Genomic DNA, 21179 nt, shown 5'->3' with positions numbered 1-21179 from the left:
TATGGGGTAAGCTATCATAGTTCAATTTCCAGCGAATAAGTGGCATATGTTTCCATATCTACCGACATTTGATTTGTGTACTGATTTGGCAGAAACATTCGGCACATTTAGCTGCATTTTTGTGGTTTGTCTCGTGCAAAAACTGTTGGCCAAATACGCGCCGCATGTGGCCGAGATGCCTTTCCTGTTGCAGCCCTCCTCTGGGCCAGCGGACACTGCTTACTCACCGAGATCTCGACTGCCCCGACTGCCGTTTAAACCGCATCGATCGCTGCCAGCTGATAGCACAATGGAACCACTGCACAATGATAACTATGCCGCTTACGACTTTTTGACTCTCGTGCCGGCCAGGATCAAAAGGAGCCCGGTTGACAAATGTTTGTAGGGAACACAGCACACACACAGAGGTTGGCCTTCCCGAGTGTTACTGAGACCCTTTTTATGCCCAGTTACTGGGACTCTGGCTGTGAATGTTTATGTTACAAGCCCCCTGCCCCTTTTGCTCCTGGGCCCATTCAGTGGCTGTTCCTGCCTTTGTGGTGGCAAATTCCCCGGAATACCGGAGGCACATCCATCCATTTGCCTAATTTCTAACTCGGCAGCAATTCCCCAATGGCATTTCACTTAGATTTATGTGAATTAAACAGCCCGAGTGCATACAAGTCGGAGTTCCAGTCCCGATCCCAAACCCAATCCCTAGTAGCCGTAAATGTCAACATCCATTAGAGACCTCAAACCGTTAGTGGCATTTGTCGCACGCTATGAGGCCAACAGTCACAACAAGAGTCCCACCACTCGCAGCATGATTGAGTGCCTGATTCTTGGAATCAAATAGAAATCAGCATTGGCCTGATATGAGAACGTCGGCTGAGATCGGCTTGGATTGGTTTTTTGGTTTGGTTTCCGTACCCCTTTTGGGTATGTGCCAGCCAAAAGTGGCCATAAACAATATAAATATTCTCGTAAATATTAGTTAGTATCAGTTATTAAATTACCGCGACCTTCACAGGAGATAACCGAGCGAAGAAACCGGTGCGACGGGGCCAAAGCACGCGTTATGGCCATTATTATTTGTTAATTATGTGGCCGCTCATGATTCTGTCTAATGCCAGAGCGGCGCGAGTTGTGCAGCCAAAACAAAAGACTTTGGCAACAAACTTGCCAGCCACAGCTAGCTCACTGACCATAAAGCACTTCTGAAATTCAATGAACCCCAAGCCAAAGCGGAATAGTTGTGGGGACGGAACTGAAATCGATCATTAAATACTCTATAAATTTAGATTTAATGTTCTAAAATGATATTTACATATATTTACATTATATACAATAAATAGTATTTTTAAAAAGTATTTTAAGATAAATTAAAGATCTTAGAAGTCTTTCAATTTTCTTTCAATACCCGTTTATATTAACTTTTTTGCTGTTTGGCTTAAAATGTTGTTCATCCTCAATTTCTTCAATTTTAGTATTTAATGCACCTGTTTTCCTTGATATTTTTGTGGTAAATAATTAAAGTGGAACTTTGGCTTTAAAAATGACTTTCCAAAAAGTACCTTCCTTTTTTATCAGCCTTTATGGCATGCTGTTCATTTTATATTTTGAATTAAAAGTAGGTGTCTTTTCTTTTTCTCATCATCCTTAAGCGACTGCCCCCTTCACCCACCCCAAATCGCATTACATAAGCCGTATGCCCCCAACCTGTGGAAGCGCATAAAAAAGAAACAAAAAATCAAGTTTCATATCGAAGTTTTATGATCGAAACACCAACGAAAAGTAAGAGAAACAAAAAGAGCAAATCAGCCGCAACCCATGGCGTTGGTGGGAATGGTGGGATCCAAGCCGAAAATCAGCCGCAGACCAGCAGGAAGGGATCGAGGCGGTCGGAGGTGGAGGCGATCCGGGCGAGGCAGCAGCAGCCATGTTAACAACTTCCATTAAAAGAAATTAAAAGCAGACGGAGACGCCGTTGGATGCGGACGCGCCATGGCGCACAGAAAATGGCGTTCCATCTGCTCTTCGGCATCTGCCTGGCATCTGTCCATGGATTCCATGCCGAGTTGGCTCAGAGGAGATGGGAGCTGTGAGCTGCGATCTGGGCTCTGGGCTCTGGGGTCTCCAGTTGGCCAGCGAATGGTCTGGGCATTTCCGGTTCGACTATTTCGAGGCTCTGGCACACGGAAAATATACTAAACAACACAAGCCATTCTTAAATATATACAAACTATCGTATTTTTAAGATAAGGTTTAAGCAGTATTACTTCAAAATGTAATATGTCTTATACTAAGCTTGTTATGAAACATATAATTAAAATAAAATTAAACGGCAGCTAATGAAACAAAAATTAAATAATTTTTGAAAATGTTATGTGGGTATCAACGAATGATCAAAACATGTTGACATATACGTACTATAACAGAAAATATATGCAATAGCGATCAGCAATAAAGGAACTAATTTATTGCTGATCGCTCAAAATATTTTGAAACGCAAATGAACCTTTTTCAAAAATGGACTTCTACTTCAAAAAAGGCAAGTGGTTATTACTTAAAAAAATAAGATTTAACACTATTTTTGCTATTGTCCACAAGCAGTGTACAAACTAGAAAAACTAATAATAAATTTAACCGCATTGTGTTGAAATACCTGCTAAATTAAAAGAGAAAATAAAAAAGTCATTGTATCCCTTTCTATATAGAAGTAACATCAATTGATAATCGATCCCTGTTTTTTAATTTTTCTAAATATAAAAAATCAAATATAACCAACTATGCATTTAAAGTTTTTTCCCGTGCAGCATTACAGGTTGCCATTAAAATTCAATTTCGGTTTATAACTGTCGTCCCATTAATATTCACATAAATCAATGCTGGACCAAATCTAATTACAGAAACTAATCTGCGCCTTTTTATCTCGAAGGGCCTGCAAAGTATTTTTGTTAGTTTATTTGTTTAGTGTTTTTAACTTTTTTTTCTTTTGGTTTTGTGGGGTTTCGGCTAAGAGCGCGATCTATATGATCGTGATTATGAGGCCCGCTGGCCGTCTCGCTTGCTCCACGGCCTGCGATTCCATTTATTCATGCTCATTAAGTGCTGGAGCGATTGTTGTCTGGGCCCCGGGATGGGATGGTGTGGTATGGTATGGTATGGTATGGTCTTCGTATCTGTATCTGCCTTGTTCACGGTGTGTTCATTCACAAATGAGCGCCTTAAGCAGCTCCGCCCCACACACCGATACAGATGCCCAAAGACACACAAGACCTCAACGCACACCAGCGCACGTAATGAGTTGGGAGCGCACACAAAGAAGCCAGAAATTTATGTGGCAGCCACATAGAGTCTCGCACACAGATGCCCCAGCATCCAAACCTCGTACTCCCCCCTTTTCTTCGCCAGCCTTTTCAGCTTCTTCATCTTTAATTTGGTTCCGTGTATCTTGTTGATGGCGTTTTGCCTTCTCTTATATCTTTTGCCGCCACGACCAGCTATTGAATGTGTTTCTTCTGTATTTCTTCTCTTTCGTTTCGTTTTTGAACTTTTTTTTGTTGTTGCTTAAATTATATTATGCTACGCTTTGCATTCCAGAGCGTTACCCAAAAAAAAGATCTGGCCCCTTGGTATCCGTTACATGGGCAGGTGCACCCTAGCCCTTGGTTTTTCCCAGATCGAAGGTGACAATTTCTTGGGCATACATTGACGGGCGTATTCCGCGATTCGCGCTTGCCAAGTGAGAGTGTCAATAGACCCTAGTGCAACCGCAAAAAGGTCTTGAAAAAGACCCAAAACAAAAGACTCTCGGGGGCGAGAGCAATATTATGGCACCACAAGCCACCAAGTTCAAAATGTGCGAAAAAGCCAAAGTAGATATACAAACCCCAGATACCCAGATTCCCAGTTCGGGAGAATTCTATATTGGCCAAAAGTCAACAGAGATAAAAACTGGAAATTTGTTGATCTCTAGAAAAGCGGCATCAAACCTCAGTCGGTTATTTGCAGTGCATAAATATAAAGTACCTAATTGCAAATTGTATTTGTCAAAATTGTTATCGGGCTTGCAATATATATAGACATATTCGCGATTATTTACAAAGCGTCGAACGGAACATATGACAGAGATTAATTTCCTTCGTTGTATTACCCAGTTATTTGAACATCTTATCGAAACATCGCCACTTCCCAAGGGGCATATTAATAATTTATACATCCTGAGGCGATATCTTATCGACTTCCTTAGAGGTTTTATTAACCTACTCATTAGGTGACATAAGCTCGGAGTCTACGGCGATTATGATCGGTATATGACCATTCTAGCTGGAGATCCCCGCGATTTTCTTTTCAGTAAAGATGGCCAAACGGAAGCAGCATTGAACCTATATACTCCACATACCATATACCATATAAGGTGGCCCAGGAGTCACACAATACACAAAAAACCGGAACATTATTAATTTACAAGCAATAAAGCGAAACGAACAACAAAACGAAGAAAGGCAACGGAAAAAAAACTGAACAATGAGATGGAGGAGATGGATGTGGACATGGCGATGGAGGAGTTGCAGGGTCAGAAGCGGCTAACAAGCCACAAGAGTCGAGTAGTGCAAGTGTTAAGAGAAATTGCAGCAGAGGATGCGGCTCTTCTGGCCACTAACACCAGCACATCCAATTGGCAACAGGCGCACACTGTTAACCATGGTTATAATGGTACGATACCATACCATGCCATACCATCCAACATCTGTTGCCAGCACCGCTTGGTGAGCTACGAGTACATAAGACCCACTAACACTGGGAAACCAGTCTTGTAGGTATGGCCTACTATCCGGTTGTCCCGCTCCCACCTCCGCCTCGATAAGGCAACATAAAAATGAACACCAGACCCGATCGTCGAGTGGCATACCCATACAACCCAGACTGGGAATGAACTCGGGGCAGTTGTGTGCGTGAGCTGAAAGGCCTAGGGTTCTTGAAAGCACCCTCGTACTCGTACTCGCACTCGTATTCGTATTCGTTTTCGTATTTGCCGCCGTACTCGTACTCGCACTCGAACACTCTGCGCGCTCGATACTCCGCTCGGAAATGTCATTTGTCAATCACAGTGCGAGCGCAACGGTTGTCCGATCCGAGAGCTAACTGCCAGTTCAGCGGAGAACAGTTAAGACCGACGACGCCAGTTAGGACCTGCTAATCCGCCGATTCCAGTATTTCGATTTAGCCAGGCTTAATATTACCTACAAATAAATTAATTCAAAGATAACAAACGTGTCGCCAAAACGTGTCAGTGTGCCAAAAGTGAAGTGCTAAATAACCAAAAAAAAAAAAAAGAAAAAAAAACCCAATCAAGAGAAACAGCAAACAACGAGTCCAAAATAAATAATGGATAACTCCAGCTCTGTGCCCTGGGCCAGTGCCGCCAGTGTCACCTGTCTCTCCCTGGACGCCAAATGCCACAGTTCCAGCTCTAAGGCGACCACGAGCTCCATCTCCGCATCTCCAGAAGCGCAAACGATGCGCCACATTGCGCATACGCAGCGTTGCCTCAGCAGGCTGACCTCGCTGGTGGCCCTGCTGCTGCTCGTCATCCAACTGAACTTCACCCCGGCCCACAGTTGCGGTCCTGGCCGAGGACTGGGTCGCCATAGGGCGCGCAACCTGTACCCGCTGGTCCTCAAGCAGACCATTCCCAATCTCTCCGAGTATACGAACAGTGCCTCTGGACCTGTGGAGGGCGTAATCCGTCGGGACTCGCCCAAATTCAAGGACCTGGTGCCGAACTACAACCGGGACATCCTTTTCCGCGACGAGGAGGGCACCGGAGCAGATCGCTTGATGAGCAAGGTAAGGCAAATTATTAATATATCATTTGGAAAGTTTCGCTTAAATGGAGTTTTTTTTAAATGACATATACAACATTTTTACGAACTAAAAATATATCTTTCGCCTGACTTGTTAACAGAAAAATGACTAAACTATTACGTACAAACTAGTCAGCTACTAAAGTGATTAATCAAAATTGGGTTTTCCAACTCAATCTTTTCGAAATAAAATGTGCACAATAATATAAGATTTTGATTATTTCCAACTGTCTGAAGATTGGGGAATCTGTTAGTAATAGAGTGAGTAACACAATCGGAAATCATGTGAGTTAGCAATAAATAAAACTACTTGTAATCGTCAAATAGTTGGACATTAATGCTTGATATAGGAACTATTTTTTGATATGAGTAAGCCCATTGTGATATGGGTATTAAAAGCAATTGAATATAAATTTTCGGAAAGGAAGTTGCCAAAGTCCCGATTTCTGGGGCTATACCAACTTCCCTTCCAGATAGACTAGGCTAATTCCGTGCTTATTGCGCACTGCACTCACCTTTCGCCACCCGTGAACACAAATTCAATTGACAAATTAGCGATCGCTAATCGCTGGCACTGGTATACCTTATCTAGCGATCGCCCGATGGCACGAGATTGTGCCACTCAGTTCCCATTGATAAACGCTACGTGGCGGAAAAGTGCCCAATCATTGGCAACGGGTTGGCTATTTCACAAAACTTTATGGCGCCCGCGGGCCATAAAACCAGGCAGAAATATCGCATAAGTTTTTGAGCATTGCCCATTAAATGATTAATTATGCATCTTATCGGAACCACTGCACTTATTTCGCAAGTTCAGAATAACAGGAAGCCCGATACTCGAAAGCCAAGGTAGATAGCGTCTGAATTCCAGCGAACTAAGCCATAAAGCAGTAAAGCACCCAAGCCAAGCGTTTCCGAGTCCAAACAAACAAGAATGCGTTCAACAACCTCGATACCAATCGATCCGCGGATCATCATCGCAAATAGTTCAATCGACATTGTCACCGCTCGGCGAATGCGTTCTCGATTTCGCGCTGAACAACAAACAGGGTATCGAGTGCGGGGATTACGAGTCCCGGTGTTTACCTGGTCTTACCCCTAACCAAAACCACCCCTCCGCCCACTTGTCTACGCCCCAAAAGTCGAGGCACGCGAGCTGTTGCCGCTTATCGCCGGCGTTTGTCTGATAAGCGGACTGCAGCCAAGTAGTCCGTTCGCCAATACACAGGTACTATCCACCAGATAGTGACTATATTTGCTAACATGTGTAGTTGGTAGTTACATATGGGCTGACACCGAAAGAATATTAGTTCACTTTTGATGACTCATTATTTGTAGGATATTTATTGTATATTGCCTAAGAGTATGGGATTTTTGAGTTATACATTCTAGAAAATAATAACCATCTGAGCCATCTTAAAGATCATATTAGGTCCTATATTATTTTGGAATCTATAAAGAATCTTTTAAATTCTAGGAATAATACAACAAATCTCTGTACTATACTTTATTATAACTTTTTTTATAACTGAATCCGGCAAACAAATCATTTGTGAATCATTTCTGAAACACATTCGATTTTTTGGTTTATATTAGGTATATTTAATGGGTATTTTTATTTTATAAAAATGTTTAAATTATTTTCCGTGCAAGTACTTATAGGTGGCTAATTGTGCCACTTCGCCAGTAAAATGTGTGTTAAGACACCAGCTAAGGCGAAGAATAGCAATATCTTATCGCTCTAGGACAGTGAAAGTGATGGGGGGTGGCCATTCGGTTAGGGGGTGGTTGGGACTCAAAGTGCAAAACAGCTAAAACAAGTGCTTAATTTCAGCGACAAGGTGGTGGTTGCATTACAGCCATAAGCCTGGCCAACAGTCAAGCCCCCCTAAGAGGGCTGACATTGAAGTTGATATTGCCGATAATATATAATCGGCACGCTTCCCATGGACACAGCTGGCTTATCGGGTGTATTTTTGTTATTTTAATGAAATTTTAAGTGCTGACGAGGTGTAAAAATAGCCCTATTATCGATAAGCTTCATAAAGGGGCCATTAAAGTTTTATGGAGGACTTCCAGTTCCCTTGGCCACGATTTGAAGCAAAAGGCTGACGAATAACAAACCAATAATCAGAAGTATTAGAAGACAGATTACGGCTGCCAAGCAAGTAATTCAGTTGATTTAAGTTTATAATATAAAACTCAAGTTATAATGACTTTCATTATTGAGATTGATTTGCTGGTAGTTTTTGGGGGTTTTAGAACAGCAATCGATCTTTAAGATACGGGTTTACTGTACCTAATGATCCATAGAACAAAACAGTTGTTCGCCGTCTAGAGTTTCACTCGAAAACTTTCCCAAATTGCCTTTTGCAACTGCCACGTGCCCATCGGGGGACTTTAAATGGTGGCAGCGATTTCAGATGTTACCTTGAATTTGATATGCAATCAAAAGGTATTGCAGCCTTTCCAGAAACCGAAACAGAAACAGAAACTGGCGAACAATTAACAGTTGCTCGCACGGCAGCAAATTCGAAGTGACACCGAAGGCCAAGGTCCTTCGGGCAGTTGACTAAATGGCCAAGGACACTCGGGGTACATAAAAATTCTGTTGTTCACGGGGCAAATATTTACAACGGCAACTGTTCCGCTACCGAAGTTGCAATACCAGTGACATTGAGAATCGGGATTCGAGGACCTACAGAGCGCAACAAAATCGTATTTTATGTGGATTTGGATTTGGCTATCAGACCGAGTGACTTACTGGCCGCTGTGCGTGAATTTCGGCTGGTAAACAATTCGTTTTGGCCATTTAAAACGCTCACAAAACGGACTGCTAACTGTGTGGCCCTGGCTGTCTGTTTTTTTTTTGTTCAGTTTTCCAGTTGTTGCATAAACAAATTGCGAAAATTTCAGCAATTGGCATACGGTGGCTAAACCGAAGCGAAGCCTCGTAAAATGCCGGAGCTTATGACAAGTCATTGCCTCAGGTAATTACAGGCAAATGTGTCTAGGGAACACGCCTTTTCAGAACCCAACCGAAGTATCTGAAGTGTATCTCGAATGCCACGGGATTAGACAAGCAGCAGAAACCGCAGCGGACAGATGGATGTGGACGATGGACAAAAGAATGCGTCAAAAGCCGCAGCATAAGTTCTAAAATTTCATAAATTGTAGCAACAATGGGGCTGAGGGCAAAGCCATTGGGTAATCCGATATGATTATTGACATGCATGCAGCGGTCTCTGTCTTCGGTCTCCAGTCCTCACCCCCTACTCTTCCAGACATGCACATCAAAATCAAAAATCAGAACCAACATCACCATCAAATCAACTCCACTCAAATCAAATCAAAGTAAGCCCTCAGCCCAGGCATTTTAATAGAGCATTATGACTCAAAATTGATCCTATTATGACAAAAAGAGAAGAGAAACAGAAAGTAAAAGATAAAACGTTGGGTGGGATGATGTCAGAGCTTCAGTTTCAAAGGCAACATTGCCAAAAACTCAAATCAAATCACGTCAAATGCTGCGATAAGCAAAACATCAGTCCATTTCGTGGGAACATTCCTGGGGGCCAACAAAGTAATCAAACTTATCAAACAAACATCAGTCAGGCAAAGTGGACAAATCGTCTCCGAAAAGTCCCCATATATAGTGGCCATATATGGCCGAATGTCCCTGCTCGATCCGCATTCGCACTGTTTGTTTTGCTTTTGTCCGAGATGAGATGCTTTTATATTATTATTAATCAATTTGATACTTTTACGAGGGCACTCAAGCGCGAATGTTCAAGGATTTGCTGGCCCAAAATGCCATCGATATTTGTGGCTTTTGCTTTATTTGCATAAAACTTTTATGAACTTGCTCGGGGGAGAAGATCGCGATCAGAGATCGCGTCGCGGCTATCACATTACTGCTGGGCGAGTGACTCACATTTCACATGGCTCCTCTCGATTCCTGCAAGTCATTGGAACTTGGAACTGGGAACTTGGATCCCCATCCCCTAACCCTCTCCAGCCCCATCAGTGCCAATGTGCGGCTCATAACTCATCATCAAAGTTAATCACACATCAGGGATTATGGCGCTTATCATTTAAGACCCTGCCCGAACCCACGGCTCTTACCTGGCTGAGACTACTCGACTCCACAACTCCTCTCCTCGTCGCCAAATGACTTTTGCTGATCGCCGGGGGACATTAAATGTGGCAGGCAGACCCCAGGCAGGTGAGGCAGGGCAATAGGCCACAGCTGAGATTTAATTTACGATTTCTGCAAATTAATAGCATTTAATTAATAACAATAAAATGACGCCTTCCTTTTATGGACATTTATTCGACGCGAGATTTACGAGCACTTGTAATGCGTTTGGGGGGGACTCGTTTAGTTGGGGGCTAAAGATCTAGTAAATGGAAAATTTGCATTTACATTTTTGGATGGGAAAATTAAAAAAATATTATTATGATTTACGATTAATTGCTTTTGACTTTTGCTTGCTTCTTATAGCCTCCCAGTAAGTGGCAAAAATTCAATTAGCTGCGATACAGAACTCTTAATCCCCCATTAATCCAATAAAGGTTTCCACTTTTTAATGCCCTGCCATTTATAAGGGAAACAAAAAGCGAAAACAAACAGACAGGAGCAGACTTCGGAGACCCAAAGATTCCGTAAACATAGTCTCATTCCCCCCGGAACCGTTTCCAATTAATTAAAACTTCAGACGTCCCTTATATTTTCGATATATGATTTTTGCGCTGTAATAATTGCGCTGCCAGCGCATCGTAAACAATCAAAGACCGCCGCTAATTCTAACGAAGAGAACTGTGAGCTGTGAATAGATTGGCAACACAAATAAACAGAGTGATGGAGCTGCGGATTGGCATTGCTCTTGAATCAATCAGAGGATCCATAACAGTTTGCCAATTAAGTGAGGAAATCTGTGTGAGCTCTCGAGTGGGCCACACAGGGCGGCAAAAGGCAGATGATGACTGATGCGAGGGATTCTAGAGTCTAGATTCCATAGATAGCAGACTCCAGAACCCGTGAAACCCTAAGTTGCCACCTAAGTGGTGGCCCCTCAAGTGGCCCACCTCAGTCCCCGTTGACACACATATCGTGTATAGTGTGTGTATATATTAAGTCGGGTGGGTGACGTGATTTCTTCAGAGTTTCTCCTTTCTCTCCGTTTTTTTTACTTGACTATATCCTGTGTCGCTTCCTCAGTTGTAAGTTTTCGCTTCCTCTGCGATCGCAATCAGTGCCGGGAATCAAAGGATATGCCATATCTGCTTACACCATAGAGCACGTGCATCGGTATATAAAAAAAAAAGGGGTGACTCCCCTGGCAGCCGTAACTTAATGCGCACTTGAATTATGTCGTTAAATTGTGTCGTTTCCTAATCGTCGGTTTCCCTGGGGTACCCAGTAATCCGAGACCGAGACCCTCGCAAAAAAGCTCAGGAACAAGATGGTATGGCATGGGATGGTCAAAACAAACAAAGCCCCCGAACTTGTCGCCGGGCCGAGAAACGGGCTATTAAGCCAAACCCGACCAGGCCAACTCGTCTTGTCTTGGCCGCGGCCTAATGATGATGAGTGCCTAATAATCTTCGTGCCATAATAATTTCGCTCGGCCATTAAAAGCGTCAAATTGGCAGCCAGCCAGACAATTTAAATCAATAAAACTGCAGTCGCGGCCATTAAAAACGCATCAGAGGGATATAAAAAACACACAGAAATAGCCAAAATCGAGCTGGAAAGCTGTAGGAAATCGAATGCAGCTAGGTCCCATGTAAACACACAATGGGGCGTGGTTGGATTTAAGATCTCTGATTTTCTGATTTTCTGATTTTCTCATTTCTGATTTTCCCCTTTTCGGGGTAATGGCTGGGCAAAGGTAAATGCAAAGTTCACACCTTGTTGAATGTCTAATTAATGCAGCTTTCCATGGGGGAAGAGAGGGTATATACATATGGGTATGGGCTATAGGCTATAGGGATTTTCCGATCCCAGGGCACGGGCTTATTTACACTTGACGCTGTTGTCTAACGGCCACTTACAAGGCACACACATTATTTAGCCATCTTTTTGGGCCGCCGACGCCGTGTATCCGTAATGTTTACCTTACGCACCCGTCGGCAAACGAACTTGCTGGAATCGCTGGGAGTTCGTATATGGAAGATGGGATATGGGTATGTATATGGGATGGGTGAGATCCCAGTTTCAAGATCCCAGATCGAAGATCTGAGACGGCCGTTGTTTGTTCATTGCGCGTCCAGCGCATCGATTCGAATTCGAGCTCGAGCTCAATGCATTAGCATGTTGGGTAAACATCGTTGGCAGTGCTTAAGACAAAAGCGTTTGTCTTTCCCCCAACCATAGCCCAGTACCCAATACCCCATAACCATATGAATATATCCATCCATTGCCTGTTTGTCGTTACGCTTTTGTGCTCATTAGCACAGCTTGGCTGTCGCCTTTCGAGACTTCCAACATCCAACAACTCTCGACTCTTAACTGGTTAAGCCTTTTAATAAAGCAAAGCTGCAGCATCGGAGCAAACAAATATCATTGAACTCTTCCCGGAATGCGGCCTGCCACCTCAATTTGCCACAGTTGCGGCCGCTGCGAAGCTGTGTGACAAATTTGGCAGCTCTGTTTTTGGCCAAATAATAGCAAACACAGACCGCTACAGATCCACACCTCATCAAAACATAAGCCCAAAAAGGCAACAACTGATCGGCTGTGGTTTGTCCTAAAAATAAGAATGAGAAAAGGATCTCTGTGTTGCAAATTGATTTTACGGCTCGAATTCTGTTTGCCCACAAAGGCAACATCCTGTCACCCGGGCTCTGTCCGTTAATAATTGATTTTGTGGCTGGCTCAATCTTAAAGATACTCTGTTGCCTTCTTAGTTTCGGGTTTTGATTTGTTTCTTTTTTCGAGTTCTGAGTTTTGGTTTCTCAAATATTTGCATAGACCTATTCGAATCCTTTTCTGCTTGGCTGGCATTTCTCTGCTTCTCTCTCCACTAAAAAAAAAAATGAAAACGAGCCGACAAACGGATGAGCACCCACCACATTGGCAAACAAAGCGTAAGCATTTTCATATTATCGACAGGAAAAACAAAGAGTGAAAAGGGAGAAAATAAAAGGTATATCTTCGAGCGTGGGTTAGGTGGGTTAGGGTCACCATGGAGGGTCAGTGTTTGAACTGCGCGTAAGCATGGGCAAATAAGCCTTTGGCCAAAAGGGAACTGGGCAAACACGATCGCCTGTTTGTTGAGGTTGCAGCAACAGGTTCAAAGGATGCGACCAAAAAGGGCAGACTCACAAAGCATGAAAGGTAGATGCACTGGGAAAAATTCGATTCCTATTTTTGATTAGTTTTGGTTTTGATTATAAATACGCTAAAAAGATAAATAACACGGAAAAAACTTTTTTTTGGAAAAAGAATATATATTATTTTGTAGTGCTAAATAGGTATATATTATAATTTTGTGAAATATTATAATAATAACATTAGTGTTTTTATTTGAATTTTTAAATCCTTTTAAACTCAATAGTTTTATAATTCTTTTTTTAACTTTATAAGTTATTTATAGCAAATGGTTTTCAGAAAAAAGACATAGTTACAAATATAACTAACAAGTTTTGTATCTCTTTTTTCAAACATGTAGAAACTGTAAGAACTTAAAATCCTAGGAACTATAAAGTATCAACAAATATTGTTATTCAAAACAAATAAAAATATTTTAAAGTTCCCAAGTTTTCCGAGTGTATGCCTCTGTCTCGATTGGAGATCGGCGAAAATGAACGCGTTGGGCCCTTTGGGCCACCGGAATGAACGCCCGCATGCCACGCCCCTCGGCAGCACTATATCCATCTCGCTTGCCCGTGCGTGCTGCGTGAATTTAACATGGCGTCTGGCTATTAACAATACCTAATCGATCTACCCTGCTTTCTGCCCCTTTCAGCGCTGCAAGGAGAAGCTGAACGTGCTGGCCTACTCGGTGATGAACGAGTGGCCCGGCATCCGCCTGCTGGTGACCGAGAGCTGGGACGAGGAGTATCAGCATGGCCAGGAGTCGCTCCACTACGAGGGCCGCGCGGTGACCATCGCCACCTCCGATCGCGACCAGTCCAAGTACGGCATGCTGGCCCGCCTGGCCGTCGAGGCCGGATTCGACTGGGTCTCCTACGTCAGCCGGCGCCACATCTACTGCTCCGTCAAGTCAGGTAATTGTACACATAATTTACTTAATCGCGGCAAGGGGCGCCTAATGATTTGGTCATATTTCAAAGTGAATACATTTCCGGTTTTGTGGTTTAGGTTGAGTCACAGTTTAGCTATTAAAAACATCATTTTTTACAAATATGTATAAATGGAAAACATGAATTACCATAAAGACATGAATATAGTAAGGGGGACCATAAAAACCATCATTAAGTATCCCATAATTTTGATTGCTTTTCTATATGTTCGTTTGTTAATAAAAACAATATAGTTTTTGTAAACTTTTTGAGGAAACTTAGGAATTCATAGAATTGGATAAGTGGGATTATAACTATGTGCCTTTTTAATCTCCATTTTTCCACAATCCTTGCCTAGTTGAATATTTTTTGATAACACCATAATTGGATTGTTAATTAATTTAGATTTCTTGAAAAAATTAATTGTAACCAATCAAGTATTACTGGAAATAGATTATTAACAAATGGATTTCACATATGTATACTCCTCAATTTACATATGAGTATTAAGATCTGCTCCCATATAAATCTATAACTCATTTCCTAGAGACCTTAGAAGCTGTTTCAAGTTAGTGCATCTGTAGGAAGTAGTAAGTGAGGTGCCGGGTGATGGGTGGGCCTGGTCGGTTAGCCAGAAGTGACACTAACAAGCGTAATTTCGCATGTTTCGTACTGGCGATCGCTAAGCTGACAGGCGTTGGCAAATTTCAGCCGCTCGCCCTGTACATCGCATCCGCCAAATTGGCCACGGCTGCAAGATCGCAAGATCGCAAGATCCCCGAGATAGCCGAGATGGCAAGATCGAAAAGGGGAAACGACAAAGCAACAAAGTCCGAAAACCGGACCATGGATGGTCTGCTGGGGACCTGACTGGACCCGAAACTCGGCTCCAGAGGCGGCAACCACCACTACTAACCGCATGGCTGTTGTTTTGACATGTTTAGGTTTGCGCCTGTCAAATTAAACGAATTGATGATACGACACCCAAAGCGTTTCTCAGGCAGCACAAACTGGCCGAGACAGAGGAGCTGGCAAACTGGCAGGCAACAGCCAACAGCCAAACAGGCAAAGATGAATTAAATGCCGGGCTAAAACCTGAGCGCGGGCCTAATTGAAAAAAACACTGAAACCAAACGGCCGGCCAGCAAGTTAGCATCATCAGTTAAGACGGTCCAGGCCGTTCCAAGTGTGTATCTGTGAGCTGCCATTATGGCCAGCAACCAGTTTTCCCCGAAACATAACGAAACTGCCCCAAAGACCGAGAAGAAAATGCTTTTGCCTCGATCAGCCAACCAAAACGGGCCAAGACAATTAAGTTTTCTTGCCCAGAGATTTGCTCTCTCTCTTTGGGTTGCCTTTTATACATACATATATATATAATTTTTTTTTGCATTTCTTTGGCGGCTTTGGAGGGATTTTCCCTTTCAAGTTTCCCACACACAAACGGACAGACACTTTGGGTGCGACTGGCTGTCAGTTGTTCATTTAATTTCCATCTACAATTACAAGATGATGCCACGCCTCTTTCCCACACACGCAGTCGAGTCACAATATTGTGACTTTTGGTGGCGGCCCATAAAGATTACAAAGGACGATGGAAGGGAAACCGAGCCGAGTGTCCTTGCTCATTGATTCTAATTGCTTATGAAAGGAGCCGCCGCCGGTCTGCGAGCCTGGATCCTGCTGTCATCTTCTGCCCCCCTCTCTCCTCTCTCCTTTTTTTTAAAGGAATATCAAAAGGTCAGCCGACGAACAAGTGGCAAGCAGCAGGTCATCTTATTTCTAAACCTATGCCCATCCTGCCACATGTGTGTGGTCCCAGCCATGTGTTTGTGTTCGTGTGTTGCATGCTGCTGGCTATCAATAAATTACGGTGCGATTGATTGCTGATAGGCCGCTGCACATAAACCACGGGCTTATGACAGTTTTGGCACAGCATTCGCTGCGCCTCGAGTTCGCTGCCTAAGTCTTTCGTTTGGGGGCCTAAACAGCAGCAGCCAAAGCAAAAGCAAAAGCAACAACACGACGACGAAGAGTAATGGCTGTAAACCTTTTTGTCGACACTAATTTTTTTTCTTTTTTTTCCCCTCTTACCAATGTTGCTGCTGTCTTTTGTTGTTGCTGTTGCTGGTGTGTCGCGCGCGCGCATTAAAGCCCCCAAGCGCGTGTTGTTGTTGCATGCTCATGTTAATGCTGTCCAAACGATCAGTCACCAAGCCAACAACAACAACAGCAACAACAGCAACCAGCGGCTGTCCTCTGTTTTGTAATAATTTATCAGTTTAGTCTTCACAACAAAGATAAAATAACGATAATTTTAACCACTTTAATGGTTTATTAATTTATGACCCTTCAAGTTCTTCACTTTCCACTCACCGCCGACGAAGAAGACGACCAGGCCTGAGATTTTTCTTGTCCCTCGTCTTTTTTTTTTTTACTTTTATTTCTGGTCTCCGTTTCTGTTTCTCTGCCTGCTTTTGGTAGAAGGTAGATTTCACACCAATTTTTCTTGTTACCATCGCGCTTCCTCTCACACTCCCCTTTTTTTACCCAGTCTGTTCTTCTTTTTTGGGCCCGATTCCGATTCCGCTGCCCTCCCCATCGATTATGGGTTTTATAGACCTCGACCATATGTATTTAATCCGATTTTTATTGTTTCTACACTTTTGTGTGTCCGCCCGTCAGTGTGTTTACCGAAATGCATCAATGGGAATTTCGGTTGGGCCACTGGGAAGGTGCATTTTCTTTGGAATTCCATTCCAGCGGCAGTGGCAGCCGCAACAAGGCCACTTTATGGCCACTCATTATAATAAAGCGCGCGCGGTTAGTGGTCGCCTTTGGTCTGGAATTTTTAATTTGAATTTTACAAGCCTCGACAGCAGCGGCGGCGCTTCGGGTGTGAAGGCCCCCGGCTGCAGAGAAAGTTCTACAAAGTGCATCCCCCGATCTTGGCCAGATCCATTTGGGTGGGCCCTTGCCAGGGCAACTCGATACCCATTAATGATGATTAATGTGGCCTGCGCTGCGATTATTGTTTAGGTGGGTTGCAGCATGTTCGGTAATTGCCAACAGGTTGCCAAAAAGGTTGGGAAAACAAACCACGAACTGCTACCTGGCCCATCCCCTTTTTTCTTTTTTTTTCTGTTCCTAATTTTTTTTTGGCAGCTCACCTCCGTGGGATTCCTAAGCCGCTTTGGCTCGAGTTCGGCTTGGGCTGAGGCTGATCCCACGGCTAATCTTGCAGGGAAAACAAGATCACAATTTTTGTGCAAGCCGAAACAAAAACACGTCGGCCGCTTGTTATTGATATGCCTGGCAGATCGCAGATTGCTGATCTCGGATCTCCGATCTCCGATCTCTGTTCCTCGATCGCATTATGTTCATGGCTTGTTGGCGAACCGCAAAAGGCAGTCCTTTCAGTCCTTTCGGGCCCATTGTTTCACATTGGGCTGCAACGGGCCAGCCCCGGACTGTGAAAACCTTTTTGACTTGTTGGGCTTGGCAATTGGATGCTTAACGCCAAATTAGATTAGCAAACTAATGCCATTACCTGGGCGGCCTGAACTGAGAGCGCACTACTAGCTATCTACAGATCAGAAACACAGGATTTGATTCCAGATTGTGTAGTTTTTAAAAGGAGCTTCCTTAAACATTATTACACAATTTTGTATTTAATAAAATAGCTTGTGTTGTACTTCTCAAATTCTCTAATAGTCGAACTAAATCGAAATCTAATTTAATAACTAGGATTATGATGGATAAGAAAGTTATAGTTTTTTCTTACTATTAAATAAAGTAGAATCCCTATAAACGAATATATCAACATTTTAAGGAATTCAAAAATGATTATTTTATAAGGATTTCTCAAAAATAAACGACAACATCTGGAAGAGAGATTTAATGTTCTAAACTATGTTAATAAAGCCTTAACTTCAAAACAAAAGTTCTAACCATATCCTTTTCATCTTACAGATTCCTCGATCAGTTCCCACGTGCACGGCTGCTTCACTCCGGAGAGCACGGCGCTGCTGGAAAGTGGAGTCCAGAAGCCGCTCGGCGAGCTCTCCATCGGAGACCGAGTCCTGAGCATGGCCGCCAACGGACAGGCAGTCTTCAGCGAGGTGATCCTCTTCATGGACCGCAACCTGGAGCAGATGCAGAACTTCGTGGAGCTGCACACGGACGGTGGTGCGGTGCTGACCGTCACGCCCGCTCATCTGGTGAGCGTTTGGCAGCCGGAACATCAGGATCTAACCTTTGTCTTCGCCGATCGCGTCGTGGAGCAGAACCAGGTGCTCGTCCGGGATGCGAAGACGGGCGAACTGAGGCCCCAGCGCGTCGTCCGGGTGGGCAGTGTCCGGAGTAAGGGCGTGGTGGCGCCCCTGACCCGCGAGGGCACCATTGTGGTCAACTCGGTGGCCGCCAGTTGCTATGCGGTGATCAACAGCCAGTCGCTGGCCCACTGGGGCCTCGCTCCCATGCGCCTCCTATCCACGGTGGAGGCGTGGCTGCCCGCCAAGGACCAGTTGCGCAGTTCGCCGAAGGTCATCTCCCAGGCGGAGCAGCAGAATGGCATCCATTGGTACGCCAATGCGCTCTACAAGGTCAAGGATTACGTGCTGCCGCAAAGCTGGCGCCACGATTGAGGACACAACCTGGATCCCGATCCCCACGATCCTGTATTGTATTATATCCTGTAGTTATGTATATGCCTAATGATTGATGTATTTCAATGTTGAATATCGTTAATGATCGATCGATACTATTTATTTACCACAAAACAACAAAAAACACACACACAAAACACCCCACCCAAGCGATAAAGCAAAGAGCAAACGAAAAAAAGAAATCAAAACGAAAACGAAAACATTGTTAAATGTCCTTGACTTATTGCTTTTGCAAACATTTTAGCTATAAGTAGGCAATCCTCGGCGCAGATCCTAAAATGAGTAAAGAAACCCACACCTTTCTTTCAACCGACAAACTCCCGAAGAACACAGACGACTGTTACTGTATATTATAATGGAATTGAATTGCATAATTTATTGAGGTGCGGCGGCGAGTTCAAGCCATTGGATATAAATATATCGTACTTTGTATATAGAAGAAGCATTATAGTGACTGAATACTTTATTGTAATTGTGTATATAATACTTAATAGTTAACTGCGTATTTATACTTAATATTTAATGAAATATAATGAAATTGTTTGATAAATGAAAGAGTGTTTTTATTGGTACACGGTAGTTAGAATTATATTTGTTTTGGCACTATCTTATATATAGAGGGTATATATGGTGAAATGCTAGTTAGCATCTTTTTTTCAAATTTTTAAATTTTACCCGCCATTTGGCTGCAGGAAAACGGTCACATTGCCGGAAGAGCTGCCAACCTGCGATATTTTCTCAACACGCTTGCAACAAATCTATCGAAAAATAAATCGATAACACCGTTTATGTTTGATCCATCAATAACTTTAACTTTTTGTTGTTTTTCAAATTTGGTGTTTATAGTTAATTTGGCTTTCTAGCAAGCCACCTTTAATATAAATTGTCAGACTTACCTGAACCCCTATTCAGGTGACCAGCTGTCTTCCACCGGGTATCCTGCGAAGCAATAATGAATGTTTGCCGCCTGTGCCTCTCAAAGGACGCCAACTTTCCTGTTTTTGGGACTGGCACGGCTGCTTTGAGGATTATGTCCTGCACATCGCTGGACATCGAACCCGGCGACGGTCTGCCGCAGAACATATGCACCCCCTGTCGTCTGCGCCTGGAGGAGATGCACTGCTTCCGTCGTCGCTGCCAGGCAGCCGACCGGCGCTTAAGGCGCCACAAGGCGTTGCTGCGGCAGGGGGTCAAATCGAATTTGGGGGAGGTAGCGGAGGAACTGGATGCCCTGCAGGATGTGGCGGGATGCAATGGCACGGCCTGTTCTGAGAACAACGCCCAGTGGCGCCAACAGGCTGCCCAGCTCATTCGCGCCGAGATGGATGCCTACAAAAAGGAGCTCCTGGCCACCTGCAAACAGGCTGTGCGGGCCGACATCGAGCTGGAGCTCCGGGCGGAACTGGAGGAGGTCATCATGACCGAGGCCAAGCAGCAGCTGCGGCTGAGCGTCCTGGACGACTTGTTCTACGAGCTGGAAAGCTACTTTGTGCGCAAGCGCAACGAGACTGCCGGCGAGCAGGTCCATTGTTCTGAGAGCTTGGCCTCCGGATCCGATATGAGGATTAGCTCGAACACTCAGCTGGCTTCCGATGGCTTCTACGAATCAGTGGCCGGCGAGGAGCCAGAGGAATCCAACGATGGTAGCGTGGTGGAGCTACTGGGTAAGATTTATATATGCCTCATTTACCCGAAATCAGATATTGTACAGAACATTAATTTACAGACGACGAACCAGAGACCAGCAATCAGCCAGCTGCCACTTCTACAGTCGCCGTTCCCATGGTCGAGATCAACATGAACGACCCGCAGCTAAGTCATTTGCGGGAGGAGTTTAACAGGGACGCCTTTCTGAGTACTCAAAGATCCCCCATAAAGGATGTAAAAAAAGACACGCCTTCTCACAAGAAGGTGCGCTTCCAAAGCCCGAAAAAGAAGCTGGTCAGACTCTGCCGGAAGCACGCGTCCTTATCGAGGCGGTACTCCCACACCAGTAACTACGAACCCAGCAACTGTGTGCGCTGCCGTCTCAGAGGAGCGGATAAGCTCAATAGATCAGTATCGTAGACTATCGTTTTAACAATGAACTTGCAACATGTAACCAAAACGTGCCCTTTGTATTTTGTAACGTGCATGAATGTATGTTTCTTGCCGAAAATAATTTGATATTCTTTGTCCTAGCATTCTTGATGTCTGCATATAGTCTAAGTTGTAAAGTAAGCATATTCATAATATAATTAAAAGGATATTACAAGAGATTATTGTTCTTAATTGAGTCGAACGTATTTACATTTTAATATCTAAAATGAAGCAGGCTTGGGTGCAAGTACATAAAAAGAATGGAGATATAGAGTAGCAAATCGTTAATTTCTTCGTTAAAATACAAACACGTGCTTAATAATGAAATTGAATC

The 21179-nt window shown here is 43.7% G+C and overlaps 2 protein-coding genes across 2 annotated transcripts; both read left to right on the top strand.

Moving 5' to 3' along the window:
- The first annotated feature begins 5091 nt into the window (after positions 1–5091).
- On the top strand, positions 5092–19263 carry LOC119552307 (protein hedgehog). The gene is made up of 3 exons (XM_037862069.1): positions 5092–5832; positions 13823–14084; positions 18072–19263. Exons 1-3 carry the CDS (start codon positions 5371–5373, stop codon positions 18743–18745), a joined length of 1398 nt encoding a protein of 465 aa, XP_037717997.1. The 5' UTR covers positions 5092–5370; the 3' UTR covers positions 18746–19263.
- A 293-nt stretch (positions 19264–19556) lies between these two features.
- On the top strand, positions 19557–20976 carry LOC119554847. The gene is made up of 2 exons (XM_037865928.1): positions 19557–20430; positions 20493–20976. The coding sequence occupies exons 1-2, from the start codon at positions 19719–19721 to the stop codon at positions 20831–20833; spliced, it is 1053 nt and encodes a 350-aa protein (XP_037721856.1). The 5' UTR covers positions 19557–19718; the 3' UTR covers positions 20834–20976.
- The last annotated feature ends 203 nt before the right edge of the window (positions 20977–21179 follow it).

Source organism: Drosophila subpulchrella, chromosome 3R (genome assembly GCF_014743375.2).
Source record: "Drosophila subpulchrella strain 33 F10 #4 breed RU33 chromosome 3R, RU_Dsub_v1.1 Primary Assembly, whole genome shotgun sequence".
Classification (NCBI taxonomy): Eukaryota; Metazoa; Arthropoda; class Insecta; order Diptera; family Drosophilidae; genus Drosophila; species Drosophila subpulchrella.
This window is presented reverse-complemented; position numbering and strand designations above follow the sequence as displayed.